Source organism: Pteropus alecto, unplaced genomic scaffold, assembly GCF_000325575.1.
Source record: "Pteropus alecto unplaced genomic scaffold, ASM32557v1 scaffold61, whole genome shotgun sequence".
Classification (NCBI taxonomy): Eukaryota; Metazoa; Chordata; class Mammalia; order Chiroptera; family Pteropodidae; genus Pteropus; species Pteropus alecto.
Window position 1 is genome coordinate 8835847 of NW_006434835.1, and position 18353 is coordinate 8854199.

The window sequence follows — 18353 nt, forward strand, 5'->3', positions numbered from 1 at the left end:
AATGGTGATCACTAGGAGCAAACGCTGATGAAGCATAATATTAACTAATAGTTAAAAGATAGTATCCAAGACTTCATTTCTTGTTGTTATTTAATATCCCAGCCCAAATGGGTCACCACGATTCAAACATCTATTGCCACTTGTTTTTTTACTCCTAATTCCTTGTGGCACATGAAAGGGTTTTCAGAACAAAGTTATAATGCCAAAAGAGCAGTGCATCTGAGAAATGTAATTTTCACCTTGTTGCTTGCCCCCAAATAAATATTTGAGTAGTGGAAGACACTTTATTTGAAAACTAAGAGACATCAAATATGAAATATAGTTAACATTGACATGGATTCAGTAACTAGTGCTTTCCCCTAAACCACCTGTGGGTCTTGGACACATGTGCATGCAGCACAAAAGACATGATTGTTCAAGGACTCTTGATGCCTGGAGGACAGCCTATTAAAAGAATATGTCTCCCACAATAGCTCTGGAGTGGACCCAAGGTCCATCGCCTGTTAGTGATCACAGACATTCAGTTAACCTGTCCTCCCAATAATCAGAAGCAACAGTTCAGACCCTGGGCTTTTGAAAAGCCATGTACTGGTGAATTTTGGCTTTGAGACAAGATGGCCTGGCTAAATCGGGGCAGGCCAGCAGCCCCTCCACTATGTTTGGTCCCTTTTGATAGAAAGTCTAATTAAAAATTATAAACGTGCTCAACTATTTACTCTACAAGTTCATTCCTCTCTCTAAGACTGATAAATCTCCTCACTTGATAGAGGAGGAAAATGGACCCAATGATGAAAAACATTCAGGGCCTCTATATTTCTAATCTTGACAGTTGTTGCCCAAGGATAATTTATGGTTTCCAAATAGAACATCTCTTAAGCTGAATATTTAATGAATTTGTTCACCCAGTGTTACGATTTTCTGACTTCCTCTGGGATTTTAGAATCTCTAGGTTTGAAAAGGTTTGAAGGCCATCTACTGCATTTCAGTTTTGATGAGATAACCACCATCCAAGCAGCTGTTCTGGTTCAGCTTGAAAAGCTTGAAGGCAAAGAGTCTTTCCTCTCTCTGCTGACTGACATTTAGATATAGACACCAGAGACTCTCTTCTGCCACCTGACTGGATTTCTTGGCTAAAGATAAAACAAAACAAATGTGTCTCCCCTTTTCTTAGAGGACTCAAGGGAAGGCCAGCCAGCCACTAAAGTCTAAAAAGCACTGGTGTGACAGTTCATTTCTTGGACATTGTGAATGACTCCAAGTTCTGATATACTCAGACCCAACTTTGGAATTACCATTCATTGGGTAATCTTCCCGTCTAACAGAAATAGCTAAGTAATTATATAGATCAGACTGAGGATTGATTTTGAAGTACCCAGTCTCATCCCATAGCATGCATGCATAGTCCACATGGTGAAAAAGAAGGAGCATGGAGTCCGGAGTGAGGCATCCTGGGTTCTAGTCCTACACTGGGATGGGTGGGGGTGATCCTATTTGACTTCATCCTCTGTCTCGTTTTTCCATCGCAGATTAGATTTCCAAGATTCCATTCTGAGCTCTCATCTGCAGACAGCATGACTCTAGGCTTTGTCATATTGTTAATCATCAAGATAAAGTGGGTGATGCTTACAGGACTCTACTTACTAAGGAAGAACGTAGGAGTCGGTCATTTTAATGACTCATAGCCTTATAGGGCTCTTGGAGATGGTCTGTTTTCATTGTCCATGAGAGAGGTGAGACACAGAGAGCTTAAGAGAATTTCCCAAGATCATGCTGTGAATTAAGAGGGCTGGGACTAAACTCGGAAACTCCAAATAGGCTGTACGCTTTGCACAGTGGAGTCAGAGAGGAGCTGCCTTTCAAATACCAGGTAACTAGAAAATGTAGATGTTTTCCCCCTCCAAATTACCCCAATTTTCCAGTAATTAATGAAGACCTCTGTTGTCACATGAATGATCCACAGAGAACAAGGCTCCTATTAGGAGGGGCTGTGTGCCCAGCACTCTGCAAACAACTGTAATATCGGCAAACGTATCCACAATTTCAAAGCCAGAGCTCCATTCCCTGTCCCTGTGGACAGAGGGGTGAAGCAAACAGATGACTGTCCTGTTGCTCTTCTTCTCAACATGTCCCCTACTTCCAAGACAACTTCATTAGCCCACCTGTGACAGCACACCTATCTATTCTTGCTTCTCTCTCACTAACTGATTCAAACACAGGTGGTTTTTCTCTTGAAAATCTGAAAAGAAACTTTTGAGGGCTATAAATTCATAACGAAAGAGAATATGCTGATGAATAAAATACGTGCAAACAGAAAGATTGCACATGTTTGCAGTCTGAGGAAAGAGAGGGGGCGTGCTGAATTCAAAATACTTGGGTTGGAGTCTCCACATGCATCTTTCTTTTCTTGGATTCCTCTCTCCCTCTGTCAGAATAACAGTTATGTTTCTTGTAGCTGAGCCGACACGTCAAATCAAACAGTTTGTGTTTCTATAACCATACTTCCCAGAGAGACTACACACCTAGAAGTGAAACATGACCACAAACTATTAGCATTTTCTGATTGTTACAGGTGTAGTTAAAGGACTCCAGTAGCAAAATTCGGTCTCAAAATTTTGCCTTTGGAGAAGGGGATTTTGTTTTAGACATCAAAGGTAAGGCTCTCAAGTCAATTGATGCTCTGCTGGGTTGAGTCAGTCAAGATACAAAGTAAGGTCCATATATTTCAATGACAAGAAGGAAACGGTTATGTAAATACACAAGTATTAACATCAATCTGTATTAAATTATGTAAACATATACATCTTCTGAGGTCAGTACATAGATCCTCTTCTTTAAGCAGAGTTTTACTGAAGCATTGCTCGAATTTGTTTGGAAGTCGATTCATCATTCAAGTGCTTTGTAGTGAACCTGGATGGAGAGAAAATGATGGAGTTCAGTGTGTAAATAGTGCTCTGTGAAAGCTTCAGTAGTGGTGCATCGCTTTTGGGAGACACAGCAGATATGTATAAATCATACTTGGACTTGGTTCTTCAGACAGTGAGCCACATTTCAGTGCCCAGTGTGTTTTCAGGCAGATTGAATATCTGACACTTCCTTCCAAAGGAATTTTGTATTATGGTCATTAAACAAGTAGATCAAATAATCAAACAATTACACAGAGGAATTATAAGCAGTCTCATTTTCTAGAGTAGTAGACGTCATATGATTGAGTGCAGAATCTTGGCCATCTAGGCTACCCCTGCTAAGTCATGAATTTAAAAATATGGGTTTGCATAAGCAATGTTATCATTTAAACATTTATGGTTTTCTACTTTCTGGGCAACACTTATCCTCATTGCCACCACAAGGGGGCACAAATGCGGGTGAATGAACCAAAGAAAGGGATGCAGTCTGCATCCCCTCATTAACTTGGTGTAGAAATAGTTTATGAAAAGGAAGGAAAGTAGAATTAACGTGTAAAACAATGCTGACTGTGTCCTAGGCTCTTCATGTAAGTGTTATTTCATTCACACTAACTCTTTACAGAAGAGGTTATTTGCCTCCATTTTACAGATGACAAAACTGAGATTCAGAGAGGTTAAATGACCCATTCTAGATCATAATATGGCAATGCATGATTTGTGAAAAATTTGCGATTTCTGACTTGGACACAGGTCTGGCTATCTCCAAAGCCTGTGTGCTCTCACTTTCTCACAGTGCCCACAGGAGACACAAATGCCAGCACTCAGAGGGGACCCACGGCATACCACAGTGCCCTGCTCTCAATGTCTTGCTTCATTGAATGAAGCTGGAGAGTTCAAAAACTTCAGGAGCTAGTCTTCTTACTGAGTACGAAAAATCAGACTGGTGTGGCATGGGCGCCGTTGGAGAAAACCTTGGTCAACTCACAGAATCTGGATGGCTCTTACATTAATGCTACATCTATCCTGAAGAATGACCTAGAAGTGCTACAAAACAGGATCAATCTCAGTGTCCAGTTTATTCATTTCATGTGCATCTCAGTTTTTTCATTTATTAAATGGAGATCATAGATCAGCCTATATCTCTGAGTTGTGATGATTAAATGAGAATGTGACTGAGAGTAGAGTATAAGACATAAGTGTTGTACCTAGGTAGAAGGTGATTGATCCATTCCACTATACTTATTGAACACTTACTGCACGTACGACGTTGAGTGAAACTGATGGAAATCAAAGATGAATAAGACAGCAGAGACCATAAACCTTTCAGATTACAATCCAGTATCGGGATGTAGGATTCAACAAATTCCTATATGTGTCACAGCTAAAAAATGGGAATCCCTTCCCAGAACTGCAGTAAACACATGTATTCTTGGGAAGAGAGACATACTTGAGAATCTAGACAGTGTGAAGCAGAGTTCTCAGCATTGGCGGCTGCATATGTGAAGACCCAGGAGCCTCAGAAAAACATACAAACAGAAAATGGATGCTTGAACCCCCAACCTAGAGATTCTAATTCATTTGGTCTGGGTTGGACCCTGAATGTCAGTTTTTCAAAAACTACCGACATAATTCTCAAGGGCAGCCAGGTATGGGAGCCAATGGTGAAGGGGGAAGTGAGACCTGGGAAGCTGCTTTTACTGGCGAGTCCAACCATGACCGCAAAGCCATGTAGCTGGAAGTTATAAGGTCTTTGACTTCTCTAAATCTCAGTTTCTTCCATCTATAAAAAGGAGCTGATAAAAATGGTGCTAACCTCAACATGTTGTTGGAAAGAATAAATGCGTTAAAATATGCTAGAGGTTGAGCCTGGTGCTCCAGCTCCTCAATCTCTGTTAAAACAACATCTAAATCTACAAGGAATCTAAAGGATTCGCTGCCCCTGGGGCTGAGGCTCACCTGAGGGCGTTCAGCAGCCCCTCCACACTGTCCGGGGCCTGTTCCTTCAAAACCTTTATGCAGCCTTTCATCTAGGAAGAGAGAGCACAACATTTTGTTAATATCTTGGTAATTCTGTCCAAAATAATATCTGTCTATTATAACATCTGTCCATAAAATATCACATTATTTCTGCCTATAGAAATCAAGCACAGAAATGACCAATAGACCTTCCTAACCCCTCAGGCCAGTGAGTTGCTCCTCTGTGCTTCTAGAAGGTTCTGTATCAGTTTTTGTATTATACAGTGATTAAACATTTTCCATATCTGGCATTTAGGGACAAAGACTTGAGCCTTTGATTTTCTCATCTTATACTCCAGAGCCAAGTACAGGTCTTTTCCTCCAGTCAGTGCTCAGTGGAGATTGACTGAATAAATTACAAAACTAATCATTTTATGCCATCCCTCTGCCCAGGATGTCTTTCTTCCTTCAGCTGTTTGACTGGCAAACTCTAAATAAGCTTTTCAGGACTCAGCTAAAGACCACAAATACCAGGAAGCCTCTTCTGACTGAATTACCTTCACCAGGTAGAAATGACCATTTCTTTGTATTCCCAATCGTATGCTGGCATTTATGAGGGAACTTTAGAGATTTTAGTGCTCAGATTAATTTGCCTTCCTCACTAGACCAGGAGAGGATTGGTACAGGACAGTGGTTAGGAATGTGAATCAAGTGGAGGCAGAATGTCGGGTTTCATAAATCCTTGCTTGTTTAGTATCTTCATGAACATTGGCAAGTTTCTTAGCTTTTTGTGCCCTTGGATTATAATTTATCCATAATTTGGGAAGATGATGAAAACTAAATTTATATTGATCACAATATATTATGCACATCCTAGGTTACTATTATTATTATTATTATTATTATTATTATTACGTAAAGGAAGACTCTGCAAAAAGTACAGTCATTCATTTTAAACTCAGATGCTCATGCACTATATTAGATATGGGTATACTAAAGGGCTTCTTTTATAATGGTCACTTATAAATATTTCCTGAGGGTATATTTCTGGTATATTGAAAGTTTTTCTTAAAAGCCTGATAAATTCTGATAGATTGATGGAGGCAGCCAAAGCACAGGGTTGAGAATCATTTGGGGGTCATATATAGGCTCATCATGAAAAAGAATGTCATGGTCAATCAGAGATGTCTGTCATGGGTGCAGGATGAGATCAAGCTCAGAAATTTGGTTCCTCTCCCAATGGAGCTCATAGTCTAGTGGGAGAATAGAGACAAATAGCTCATTATCATAGTGTGATATTTGTTCTTGTAAAAAATGTCAAAGGAGCAATGCGAACATAGATTTGAAAAGGGGTGGGAGAGCCGTGGGTACCCTTTGGGGATTTCTAGTTCTATTTCAGGCTGATTAAAATCTTATATGTGAATAAGATGCAGTCAGGGATGTAGTGAGGGCCTGATTCAATGTGGATTTAATTGTATGGTAGGGAGTTGGGGGCCTTTACCTGTAGAAAACACCCTTGACAGGTGTTAAATAATCTAGCAATGTGACTAATATGGAAATGGATCAGAGGAAGCAAGAATGGAGACAGGAGGACCAGTGAGAGTCCCCAAGGGTGTGGAGTGTGACAGCAGCAGTGATCACGGAGAATCAGGGAGATATGGAGGATTAATCTGAGGTCCAGTCCATAGGACATGGTGACTTGATAAGATATGGGGGTGAAGAAGAAGGAATAAGACAGTTCCTAGGTTCTGAGGGGCAATTCCAGGTTTCTGGCTTTAAGACTGTGTTGGAGGAAGGTGAAAAACCTGAGACAAGAACTCTGGAGGAGGAACAGCTCTGTGGGCAAAGGATAACCCTTGATTTGAAAATGGCCATGTTTCAGGCGTCCGGAGGAAGTGAGGTCTGGAATTCTGAATGTAGAGGGGACCAGGGTTATGGAGTGACTCCTTATTGGATCAATCCATATGATTCTAAGGAAATGAGTTGAAAATGCCATCTCACTCCAGACTGTCTTTCCTGGCACCCCAAAATAGCATCTATTCTCCAAATGACACATACTCCCCTGGGCCTCGGTGATTTTGTTCTGATGATTCCTTCTGCCTGGAAATTTTCCTTCTCTCTGTTCATTTGGTAAAAATCCTATCCCTTCTTCAAGGTCTATATCAAATGGTGATGGCCTATCATCACTTTCTGTCTCCACCATTAAGCAGAATGAGTGTCTCTCTCACATTTTAGAGCTTACTGCACATCTGTTTTGCACTCCAGTGCCTGTTCTTTGTAAGTGCATATAACAGTGCCTATTTCAGGGTCTCACAGATAAATATTTCTTTTTTTTCACAGTTGCTACTGATACCCTAAGGATTTATAAACCCAGTACATGTAACTGCTGGCTTAGAAGCAGACTGGAAGAAGACGCTTTATGTCATCAAAAAAAAAAAAAATGGCCTATCCAATACATGTTGTGTTTGGTAAGCCCAAAACTTTCTTAGAGGTACATGCAAAATTCAGTATGAGTAAATCTTTCTTAGTGAGGCCTACATGAGCAAAGAGACTTCATTAAAACGGTGCAAGGTTACTAGATTTAACACATAATGTTTATGACTGCAACAGAAAGACTCAATAAATGATAAGCAAGGACAAGTTTTTTAAAGGTTACAACTACAAGAAATAATTGTACCTAGTGTATTTTTAATTATTGACTCTGTGACAAGTTAACAATGGCTATGGTAAATGAGAATGAACTATGAGTACCAGGTAATAAAATCAATCCATATTCAAATGATATTCATGGAGTTGTTAAGAGTTATTTATACTCAATCTATAGTATAAAAGTGTTAAAGTTTCATAAAGAACACAGTAAAATTATTTATTGGTATGCAAAATTCCATAATATACTATTATATAAATTAAATGTGTTTTTAAAATAGCATTTATAGAAGGGTGATAATTTGTTAAGTATGTGCACACATGTACACAAACATGTATGTAAACAGAAAGAACACATATATGATAACACAGTGACGGTGTGATTTGTCTATGGTGAGGTTACTACAAATAAATTTAATGGTCTGTATTTTGATTCCTTATATTTTCCAAATTTTTTCATACTAAATATTTATTTTCTTGGTAAACAGAAATAACTACATTAAAAATAATGAAGACTCCATGAAGAACCATAACTAGCTGTGCTAGGAAGCCAGAACCTCAAAATGAGCAACCCAGGTTGCATTTTTTATTGATAAATTTTCTTACATTCTGCAGACTCATGGCCCCTTTGGGCATGTAGACTTTCTGTCTGCACTGGACTAAAGCATCAAAGATGCTATGCTGTTCTGTACAGATGAATGAGCAAAAGAGTGTGTTGCCCAAACTCACCCATGTCAGATAAGTTAGTACAAAGAGGTCCTATTCTGTACTCAGAAGACTTTAAATTAATACATGGAATATACTACTAAGTGATGCTGTAGGCAAGTGCTGGGCCAGAGGAGGCATGCTTTATTAACAAGAAACCACTTGCACAAAAAATCATTTGTTTGCCAGTTATACTCATTCATTTAGCAAAAACTCTATGGAACATCTACTGAGTCCCATGCTCTATGTGCTAAGGACACTGCTAGGCAGTAAATCAGACATCAGGTGTATAGATAATGGTGTCTTCTCTTCTCAACAAACTCTGGTTCTCTGAGGGAGATGGGAAATCCAATACGGCAGGTGTTTTGGGGGCCAGAGGAGAAGGAAGGCCCTGATCCATGCAGGGAACAGAATGAAGGGACGTTTAAAAAGCATCTTAAAGAAATCTGCCCATCAGAGAAGAGGAAGAACACTCTGGGCAGGGTTCCAACGATAAGAAAAGCCATAGGAATCAGGTGAAATGGCTAGTAAGGGTGGTTGTAGAGGAAGCTGCAATGTCATTTGGCATTTGATCATGGTATCTTAAAATCCAGTACTTCCCAATGCTTTTCACATTAAGACTCATAGAACATAATAACGATATATTTATATGGCCACTGGGGAAACTGAAGGGCCAGTGTGCAGCTAAGTGACCTCTACAGGCTGAGGGAATAGGCACCTCTAAGTTTCTGCTATATTTTTGAGGTTGGGTGCTTTATTGTAAGCACATAAAAAAGACTGGACTTCTTGCTATAAGGAAGGCTGCCATGATGGAACTTGCATCTTGGAGAGATTGCTCTCAGTGGGAGATGGATGACAGAGGGAGAAGGAAGCAACATTCACGAACTCGTACTTGGAAAGCACATTTTATGAGGCTTACATCGATCTTGGATGTCTTGCAGAAAGCCCCCACAGGGTGGACGTGGTCATAGAGGATGATGACACCCACCATCACCCTCATGCAGAACAGCAGCGCTTCTTCGCTCGTGAACCTGCTCCTATACTCCCTGGAAGAGAGCAGAGGGAGCGGTGGTGTTATTTCCTGGCCCAAGCACGGTCATTTCTTTAGACCCCACCAATCCTCTCATGAGAACAATCCCAGACCTGCAACAACCAGGTTAATATGCTCTTATAGAAACCCATGATGATCATTCTCCTCGAACCTATCCAACCAGCAATTCAGTGAGAAAATAAGGTAAATTAGAGGGCAATAAATACTCTTCTCTTCTGCCCTTCAGCAAGCCAGCTCATCACGTACATCACACCCCCACCCATCAATCTTGAATATTTTATAGCAGGTCTCTCTGGCTGTCCAAGATTATGGAGAATAATGGCTTCATTACAGAGAAAAAGCAAGCTCATTTCCACAGAGCAGCTATCATGTCTCCAGTCAGGGTAACTTCCTTTGTTAAGATATAGGCTGCAGATTAAATTGAATTGGCAAAGATACCTAAAAGAAATGATGTACCATTTATTGGGCTTAGAATACTTGTGAAGTTTGAATTTTGTTCACTTACTTTGATAGGGTCTCTGATGATTCAGATAATTCAGGACAATACTAGAGACTTTCTTAATATCTGTTTCATTATGAATTGGACTCACAAGGAAGACAATTACTGTTTTTGTCATGGAACAAATATTAACTGGTATTAAGTGAAACATTGAAATTAATGCCATCTTACCCTTGAACAGAACCTCAAATTCTATAAGGCAGGCATTCTTGATGCCTTTGGGCCTCACGAACACTCTGCAACTTCATGGCATAATGGGAACATCATCATGTGAGGAAGCCAAGACCACTTGCCTATGGGCCCAGAAGGGGCCACAGACATAAGTGGAACTATGGCTTTTGAATGTGGATTTCTTCATTACCATGCTGCCTCATCCTCCACAACCTCAACCATTTTTTAAATCTAGCAACTAGTTTAAATAAAAAGACAGTGCTGAGAGAGAGAAAGAGAGAGAGAGAGAGAGAGTGAGAGAAAGGAGAGAGAGAGCACTCATCACCACTCCTGTAATAGTCTTACCACTTCTACTTTGGGTCCTAAATCTTCTCTCAAATTTTTTCTCCAGTACATTTATAATAATGCCCAATCATTTCACTTGATCCTCCATTGATTCTTACATAATTTCTATAGCATCTTTCATTTGAGTTTTGGCTCTGCCATCTAACAAGCTACGCAATCTGCAGGAAGTCAGCTCACCAGTTTGGGCCTCAGCTTCTTCAGCTCTAAAATGAGGATAACTATGCCTGTCATCCAGAGTTCTTTATGAAATTAATTCAGATAGTGTATGTGTAAATGCTAATGAGCTGACCCAATGGTCAGATGTCATCATCATCATCATATCGACAGGTTCTGCCTAGGTGAACTCTCAACCACAAATACACCTCTGATGTAACTTACGGCGTTTCCAGCATGACTTTACAAACACTCGTCATCGTACTGAGGCAGTCTGTGGTGTTCTCTATTGGCAGGGTTTTGTTCTAAATGGGAGACACAAATGGATATTAGCCCTGCTGCTGGCAGCTTTTACGCACAATTAAGAAAAAAAGCACCTCGCTGCTGAACTTCACTTACTTCAGAGACAAAGTGCATTGTGGCATTGCTAAGGGTTTTCAGCATTGGTGTGGCTTCTGCATAGAAGAGGGACATTCGATTGGCCATCTCATTATTGACTTCGTTCTCAATGTCTAGCTGATGAAAAAAAGAAGAGAAGATGTGATTGATAAACAGATGATCAAAATCCCCAATGTCCTCTGGAACCTTAATTACAGACAAGGACTCTCTGTCTCCTCCCTGTTCCCTTCTTGATGCAGAAATCAAAGGACATGGAGCTTGGGTGCATAGTCCCAGAAGACCCAGGGACTCACATGCATGTTGTTGATGCGATTGCGACTTATCGTCCTTCTGTAATAGCTGAAGTCATTCTGAATCGCTGGGTTCCTCATCTGAAATTCAGAAGGGAAGAAAGAAGGTCACCTCTCAGCATGAGATGGGGAACATCCATTAGGAGCCCAAACACTAGATGTTGTAAAGACACCAAAACTTTTCTTTGTTACACAAGCTGTCAAAACAATTTCTGGTTAAAAATAAGTACTCAGAGCTTTATCGTTTAACAATATGCCCTGTTTTTATCATAGGAATAGTATATTTGCTCTGAATGAAGAACAAACACTTGAAAAGGTTTTGCCTTATTGCATTAAGCAGATATGGAACTTCTATGTAAAATCACTATCTTAAGTCACTTCTACCACCATGAGTGCAAATTGTCACCACGTTATATGTCCCTCTTGGGAAGAAGCCACACCTCACTCATCTCTCTACCCCCCAGCCCACAGCATTGCAGAGGACCTGTACAAGTAGGGACTCAGTACAAATTTCTTAATGGTCACAGCATACGTGGCCTAACCTTCAGCTCATCAAATCGAAGAGTAAAATGTAGAATTTCCGCGAACTCCTTCGCCAGGGCTTGCTCCCGCTCCAGGTGTTGGGTGGGCGTGTAGGGTGGAGAAGTCAGAGATTCTAATAAACTCTGAAGAGCTTTCTCTGAAAGTCAAAGGGATAAATACATATTTGAGGTGGCCCACAGAGATCCTTCAGAAAGCACAATTTTGCAGCCCCAGATGACGCCCTCAGAGATAACTCTCTTGGGTCTTTCCACGTCTTTCCCCGTAGCCATGTGAAATGTGATGTGTGTGGATGAGGAAGAGAAGGAGCCTGCATGCTGAGCAGGCTGCCCTCGCTGCAGGAGCCCCTATGGCCACACAGGTTTGTGAATGTTTGTCAAAGCTCAGCTGGCCCCTCACCTGTTTGGTAGTCCCAATTCCTAACGCTGTTAGAAAACCACAAATACGCATTTTTGGATCAAGTGCATGAGATAGCCATTCGTGATCCAGGATGAGGTGACGTGGCCCTGAACGCATTGGTTAGGTAACCTGCTTCACGAGGGGAGACTTCAGGTCTCAGCCCAGTTCTTCTCTGCGTGTACGCTCTAACCTAATCAGCAGTATTTTTTCTATCAGCCCACTGCCTCACCTACCTCCATCATTGTCCTTGAAACAGACTCATTATTCCCAATTGTCTATTTCTAACTGTGCCTTCCAGTTTTTTCTCCAATATATTTCTAACAGCACTAAATCATTTACCCAATCCTATATAGCAGAGTTTGGCAAACTATGACCCACAGGCCAAATCTGGCCCACTCTCAATTTTTGCAAATAAAGTTTTATTAAAATATAGCCACATTCATCCCTTTACATACTGATTATGGCTACTTTTTGCTACAATGGCTGTGTTGAATAGTTTTAATAAAGACAGGATGGCCCAAAGCCTAAAATATTTACTACTTGGCTCTTTATAGAGAAGTTTGCCAGCACCTGGCTCTACAGTCTTTAAATGTCTTTTAAGCATTTTTACAAGGGCATTTCTAGCCTTTTCCATCTATGGGAATGTACTGTCATTCGAGGTAGCTAGTTCTACCTTGGCCTGCTCTGACAGGTGGATCTTATTTCTTCTGCTGAGCTGAAATGTTGCTCTGCAGGGTTTCAGCTCATTGGGTCTAGACGTAGACTTTGAGGAAACAGAGAAGTCGATCCCTCATTGACCTGAGAGTCTTCGGTATGTCTCTGTTCCTGAAACACCGGTTTAGTTCATTCATCGACTCTCTTTGGGTTTTAGCTTCAGGTTCTCTGAACGTCGTGGCTATTATTCTCCCCAAGTACTTCAATGTCTCTGTTTTCCTCCTAAAATGTAGCATTCATTTATAGTAAAAGTAGAGGAGGACATGACTCTTTCCTTCCTCGTTCTAGATATATTTATTAAGTAATGAAATCTCTGAGAGCTTTATTGTTGGGGGGTGTGGTTATGCCACATTGGTGGTCACGTTGTGCCTACTGTCAAGCAGACTTGACTTCACTCCTGCTTCTGCAAAGCCATCCTGTACTTTTGTTGTTGTTGTTGCTCTAAAACTGAAGGGCAGAATATTGTGTCTGTTTTTCTTATATTTTACTGTATTCCATTTATCATGTGGCTCCAGCTAACTAAGTTCTTCTTGGGTTAGCAGACAAGCTGTATCTCCCAACTTCTCTATCATCTAGAAACGTAGGATAAAACTGTTAAGAGTTGGACTAAGCCAAGACAAGACCAAAGGGACATACACCAGTAGAGACACTCTACATATGCCTACAACTCAGGAGAAGAGACATAGAGGTGAATTGAAGGACATGAAAATGCCAGAAGTTGGTGTCCATGGGCTCTGAGAAGACACAGCAGATGACTGTGGGGCATTTTCTAAGAATGAGATCTTCCTGCTACTTTTTCAAACATCATAACAGAACTTCACATGTGTGACAGGAAAACTATAGACACGTACTCACCTAGCCTTATGGAAAATTCATAAAATCTCTTTAGCCTCACTACTAGAGGACACACTGCATTCCAAGCTTTTTCTTGAAGCTGAATGTCATTGGGATTTTGAATTGCCTATAAAAAAATCAAATCATAGAATCGTTTCAAAAAGAAGCAGTAAGCTCCACATCAAAATGACTTAAGATGGAGAAAGGATTTTGGTTTTAAAAAATAAAATTTCTAATGTACTTTGCCAATGTGAACTTTTAAAATTGACACCAGTTCATCGGTCTGTTCTCCAAGATGCTCAATCAGAACGGAGGTTTTAACACTTGCATATAACGCAAACGACTCTATAATTAGATCCGTGTCAATCTACTTGTTTCTCTTATCCTTAATGTAAAAAAATACACATCTAATTGGAAGCAATTCAACCCTCCTCCATCACCACTTATTGTTCTAAAGTAGCGCTATTGCTCATTATGAAGTGTAGATTCTGTAGATATTTTTCTTCCTCTATAATGTATATTACATCCCTGCCAGTCTGTGATGTTACCTAAATTACCTAAATTAATGGTGACCCCTTAAGTAGAAAAACAACCTTTTAACAGGGTGTTACTTTTCATAGAAATGCTGTTTTGTCTGGGTTTCAGCAGCTTGAGAATTATGATGTTAGTGGTGTTTTATTTTTTTCTTTTTTTTCCAGAAGGATGATGGCAGTGGCAGTAAGGGGTGTGTGCGTGTGTATATGTGTTTGTGTGTGCGTGTGTGTGTGTGGATACCTCCACAAAACTAATTATTTTAAATAAAAGGAGTGTGAAGTTTCTTGCCTTTAAGGCATTATGAAGTCTCAAAAGCCATACTGACAATTTCCCTTTTTGTTTTGGCTGTTGTTTTGTTTTTCATGTATTTATGTATTTTTTTAATTGCATAAGTCAGTTCAAAATGACAGATCTGCAAGCTACTTAAAGTGAGATAGTTTATGACTGCTGTTTGTGATGCTGGCGGAATCTGTCAAAATTATTACAAAATGTTGGAAAGTTCATGTAAACCCAGACTTCATGACTCATATTTTGACTGCTGTTCATAAACTTTATATGTACATTTCCCTCAAATGAAGTAATAGATTGACAAATAATTGTTTAAATGTGAGTCCTGCAATATCACATGCATGGCTAGGAAGAGGATGCTAATATTTTATATAGTCCACAGCACTGTGTGCTCAGATTAATGTACTAGAATAAAAGAGGCCATTCATACACTTCTATAAGGGCACATGGCCCACCTTGTTCTCCTTCCTACACTAGGAAATACTAGGTCTGTAACTTAATCTCGCAGTTTGTGTGTGTGTGTGTGAGTTTCCTGTCCCCTCCAAGGGTGTTGTCAGCTCGGCATAGTCATTGGCATACGTCTCGGATCTCTGGGCCCGCGCCCTTGTAAGCCTGCAGGTCTGCGAGGATGCTCTCGGAATCCTGGAGGACAGCACTGATCTGGTTCCATATTTCCCTCTCTCCTTCTGTGGGCTGGGCATCTGAGCAGAAGGGAAAGCAAAAGGCACAGAGAGTTTGTGTTGACAAACAGCTGGGAAGAAGGATCAGCGTTCAGTCCACTTGCTAGACAATCCTGTTTTATTCCTGCAGGTTTGGTATTTACCCTTTAACATAATAAGCTGCTGGGAAAGGAAAACTAATACAACTTCTGCCCACTACTCAGTTCAAAACAGTCATTAATCTTTCTGCTCACATTAAACCAAGCATGTTGAAATCATTGTAGGCGCTCCTTTACTTATTTGTGTAGAATATACTTTTTGCATATCTACTAATGTGCCAAGTGGGACAGACGCTGGGTGATCAAAGATATAAACATTGTCCTTTTGAATCCACTTTTAATAGAAGAAGCTATTGAATATTTTCTATTAGGATTGAAAATCCGTGAGTCTGAGGATAGATGAAAATATCATCTTCCTTATATGTTTCCATATAAAAAATAAGCTTAAAAGATTAGATAATTATCCTTTAGAGTACAATGTAGAAAACACTGAGATTTTTCATTGAATGTGAACTCAACAAGTACAGAGAATTCATTATAAAGACACCTGTACTGTTGGTCTTTGGCGTTGACTGTGAATGTCACCCACAAAAACAGGTGACATATTTAAGCTTGCATAAATTAAAATATATATTCTAGCAGTCACAGAAGCATCCCCTTAGCTCCTCAGTGAATTCCCACTTGATTACATTTCTGTAACCAATTTATGTTCTTTTTCTCAAGAATACTTCATGGGGTCTGGCGGGTGGAAGTTGAGCATGGTAAATATTGGGTTTGATTTATTTCATAATACTTATAAAATAGATGATTTGTCTGAGCTAGTAAGAAAATTAATCTCCACGTAAAACAAAGGCAATGTAATGAAGAAAAGAGATAGACACATCTCCTAAAATTCCATTTGCAAAAATCCAAGTCTCAAGGTACTAAATTCTCTCTGTAGACCTCACCAGCGACGGGGCAGAATAGAGTAATGCCTAGTCTAACACTCCCCAGCTCACATCTCAGTTCTGAGTAACGCTGGGAGCAGTGTTATTCTGGGGACATAAAGGCAGAATTCATATGATAGGTGATAACTAAGCGAGGCACTGACCAAGCTGACTGGGCCTTTGGAAGGCAGAGCGTTGGAGTACCCCGACTGGAAGGCCGGATGTGGCTGCTCTTGCTTCTGTAATCATTTGCGGGCACCACACTAATCCAAGGCGAGGCCTTTGAGAAGTGATGCCCACGGGGATTTTTAGACCATTTTACTTACCAGGTCCTTCTTAGACCTAAGAATTGGTAGTAACATCCCTTGGGAAATGAAGGGTGTGATTCTCTTTAGAAAGACAAGAACAAACAACGTAGATCCTGTAGATTACCCAGACATTTTGCAAATCATAGCTCTAGGAATGAGATAAATTTCAACTAAGGAATGAGGAGGGACTAAAATAAATACACACCAGGGTTGAAAGAAGAAAATAATGAGTGCGGGCTGGGAGAAGTGGAATCTACTTAATGTAAGGGATGGGACTTGAGTTGGTCGGATGGAAGGCGAAGGGAACGCATCCACGAGGAACATGAGAAAGGCTCGGCAGCTGTTGAAAGCAAGGCTGGGCCTGGAGGAGAGAGACCTGCGAGGTCAGAGCACAGCATCCAGTCTGGGGAACAGAGGGCAAAAGAAACACACTGCTTTGTTATCTTTTGTGACCTTCCACGGTCTCCCATAGGCACTTGGTAAGTGTTCTCAGGTACAATATTATTCACAATATTAACCACTTTATATCTTATCTTTTCCTGCTTTTCCAAACTTTTCTCAAAGAGGTATGGGTGTCTTCAAAAGAAACCTAAAAACCCACAAGTTAGGAAGACTGAAACTGAAATTTCAGTGGAATAAAATTTCTGGGTAATGCTGGCAATTTTCAAATAAGAAGAAAGTCAGGGAAGAGAACATATGACAAAAAATGCAAAGTAAAGATCCTAGAAAACAAACGAAAATCAAACGCCCATTAACTCAAATCCTTTCCCCTTTTGATGGATGCATTGAAAAAAATCACAAGCTAAACAAAGTCAATTTCCTAAAGAGATATATATTTGAAAAGGAGAAAAAAAAGTAGAGTCTGTGACCAAGATTCCATGGGGTAAGTCTGTTTGTTTGAATATAATTATAAAGTAATGTGTAAAAGAAGAAGTCACTTAGAGGCCAGAAAAGGAAGCCTTCTAATCTTGGCTGTCACATGGCTCTGTCTCAGCAAGTCACCACTTGATAAGTTTTAAACAAAACAGAATTAAAGCTGGAAGAAGAGTGTGCTGGAAAAACAAAACCCCAAATCCCATCCTTTTGATGACGACTTAAACACAAAAGGAGAAAGATTTCAAAGTCGACTTTTTAAAAATAGAGGTCTTTTTTTTAGTACTTCAAAAAATAAGACAGTTTCCGATAGAGTGGCCTACACGTGGTACTGGCTACAGATAAGTGAGCTTCTCTCTCCATCCCAGGTGAAGTGACACTTTCTGATACAAATCAACATTGACCTTTATGAGAACACGAAGAGCTGGACAAGGAACATGAGGAGTGTGTGCTGTCCCTTCTCTCCCACAGGCAGCAGAGTTGGGGGTGGTGAATACCTTCCAACATACAGTGACTCTCCTGGCGGCTGGCATGACCTGTGAAACAGGACCCTCAGTGCCCCGCTTCCCTCCCTGGGAAAATGTTTCTTTTGGCATACATCCTAGTGTCCTATTTGAAATGTTTCTCGAGGTGGGAGAAATCCAATCCATCATTTCTCCTTTCATCGTAACTTAGAAATGAGTTGGCTCATTTTCTTCCATAATTTGTTAGTCTTATTACATGCTCTATTTTTCCCTCCTTCCCCTGTCATGGAACTGAAGTCACCTCTTCTTCCAGCTGATAATTGGGCTCTTGGTGCCAGCAGCATGGTCCTCGCTTTCTGGGCCAGGGAGCTGTGAGATTCTCAGGAGACTAAAGTCTCAAGTGGCATCAATTTTCAAGGTAGAGAGAGTGCTGACTGGGAGAAGCTCTAGTTCGTCTGTTTCTTCTTTAAAATGGGAAAAGGACAGTGTAACCCTAAGTGGCATCTGAAATTGGCCCATATCCATGTGGAAGTCCATATTCATCCTATTTTTATCTTCTAACTAAATGATCAGTCAGGACTAATGAATGAGAATCTGATCCATTGGACCATAGGACTCTGGTCTTATTTGTTTTGAT

The 18353-nt window shown here is 40.3% G+C and overlaps 1 protein-coding gene across 2 annotated transcripts in view; it reads right to left on the reverse strand.

The window, feature by feature from the left end:
- Nucleotides 1-2121: 2121 nt before the first annotated feature.
- The window catches only part of FAM49A (family with sequence similarity 49 member A), a 50673-nt gene continuing 34441 nt past the window's right edge, over nt 2122-18353 (reverse strand). The window contains exons 3-11 of one of the 2 annotated variants that reach the window (XM_006910243.3): nt 15007-15128; nt 13627-13732; nt 11661-11797; nt 11122-11199; nt 10829-10945; nt 10655-10734; nt 9130-9256; nt 4860-4930; nt 2122-2907 (exon numbers count right to left, since the gene is read on the reverse strand). In XM_006910243.3, coding sequence (XP_006910305.1) covers nt 2844-2907; nt 4860-4930; nt 9130-9256; nt 10655-10734; nt 10829-10945; nt 11122-11199; nt 11661-11797; nt 13627-13732; nt 15007-15128 — 902 coding nt within the window. In that variant the 3' untranslated portion in view covers nt 2122-2843. The remainder of the gene's footprint in view (nt 2908-4859; nt 4931-9129; nt 9257-10654; nt 10735-10828; nt 10946-11121; nt 11200-11660; nt 11798-13626; nt 13733-15006; nt 15129-18353) is intronic. The other variant, XM_025045788.1, reaches the window with a different exon arrangement.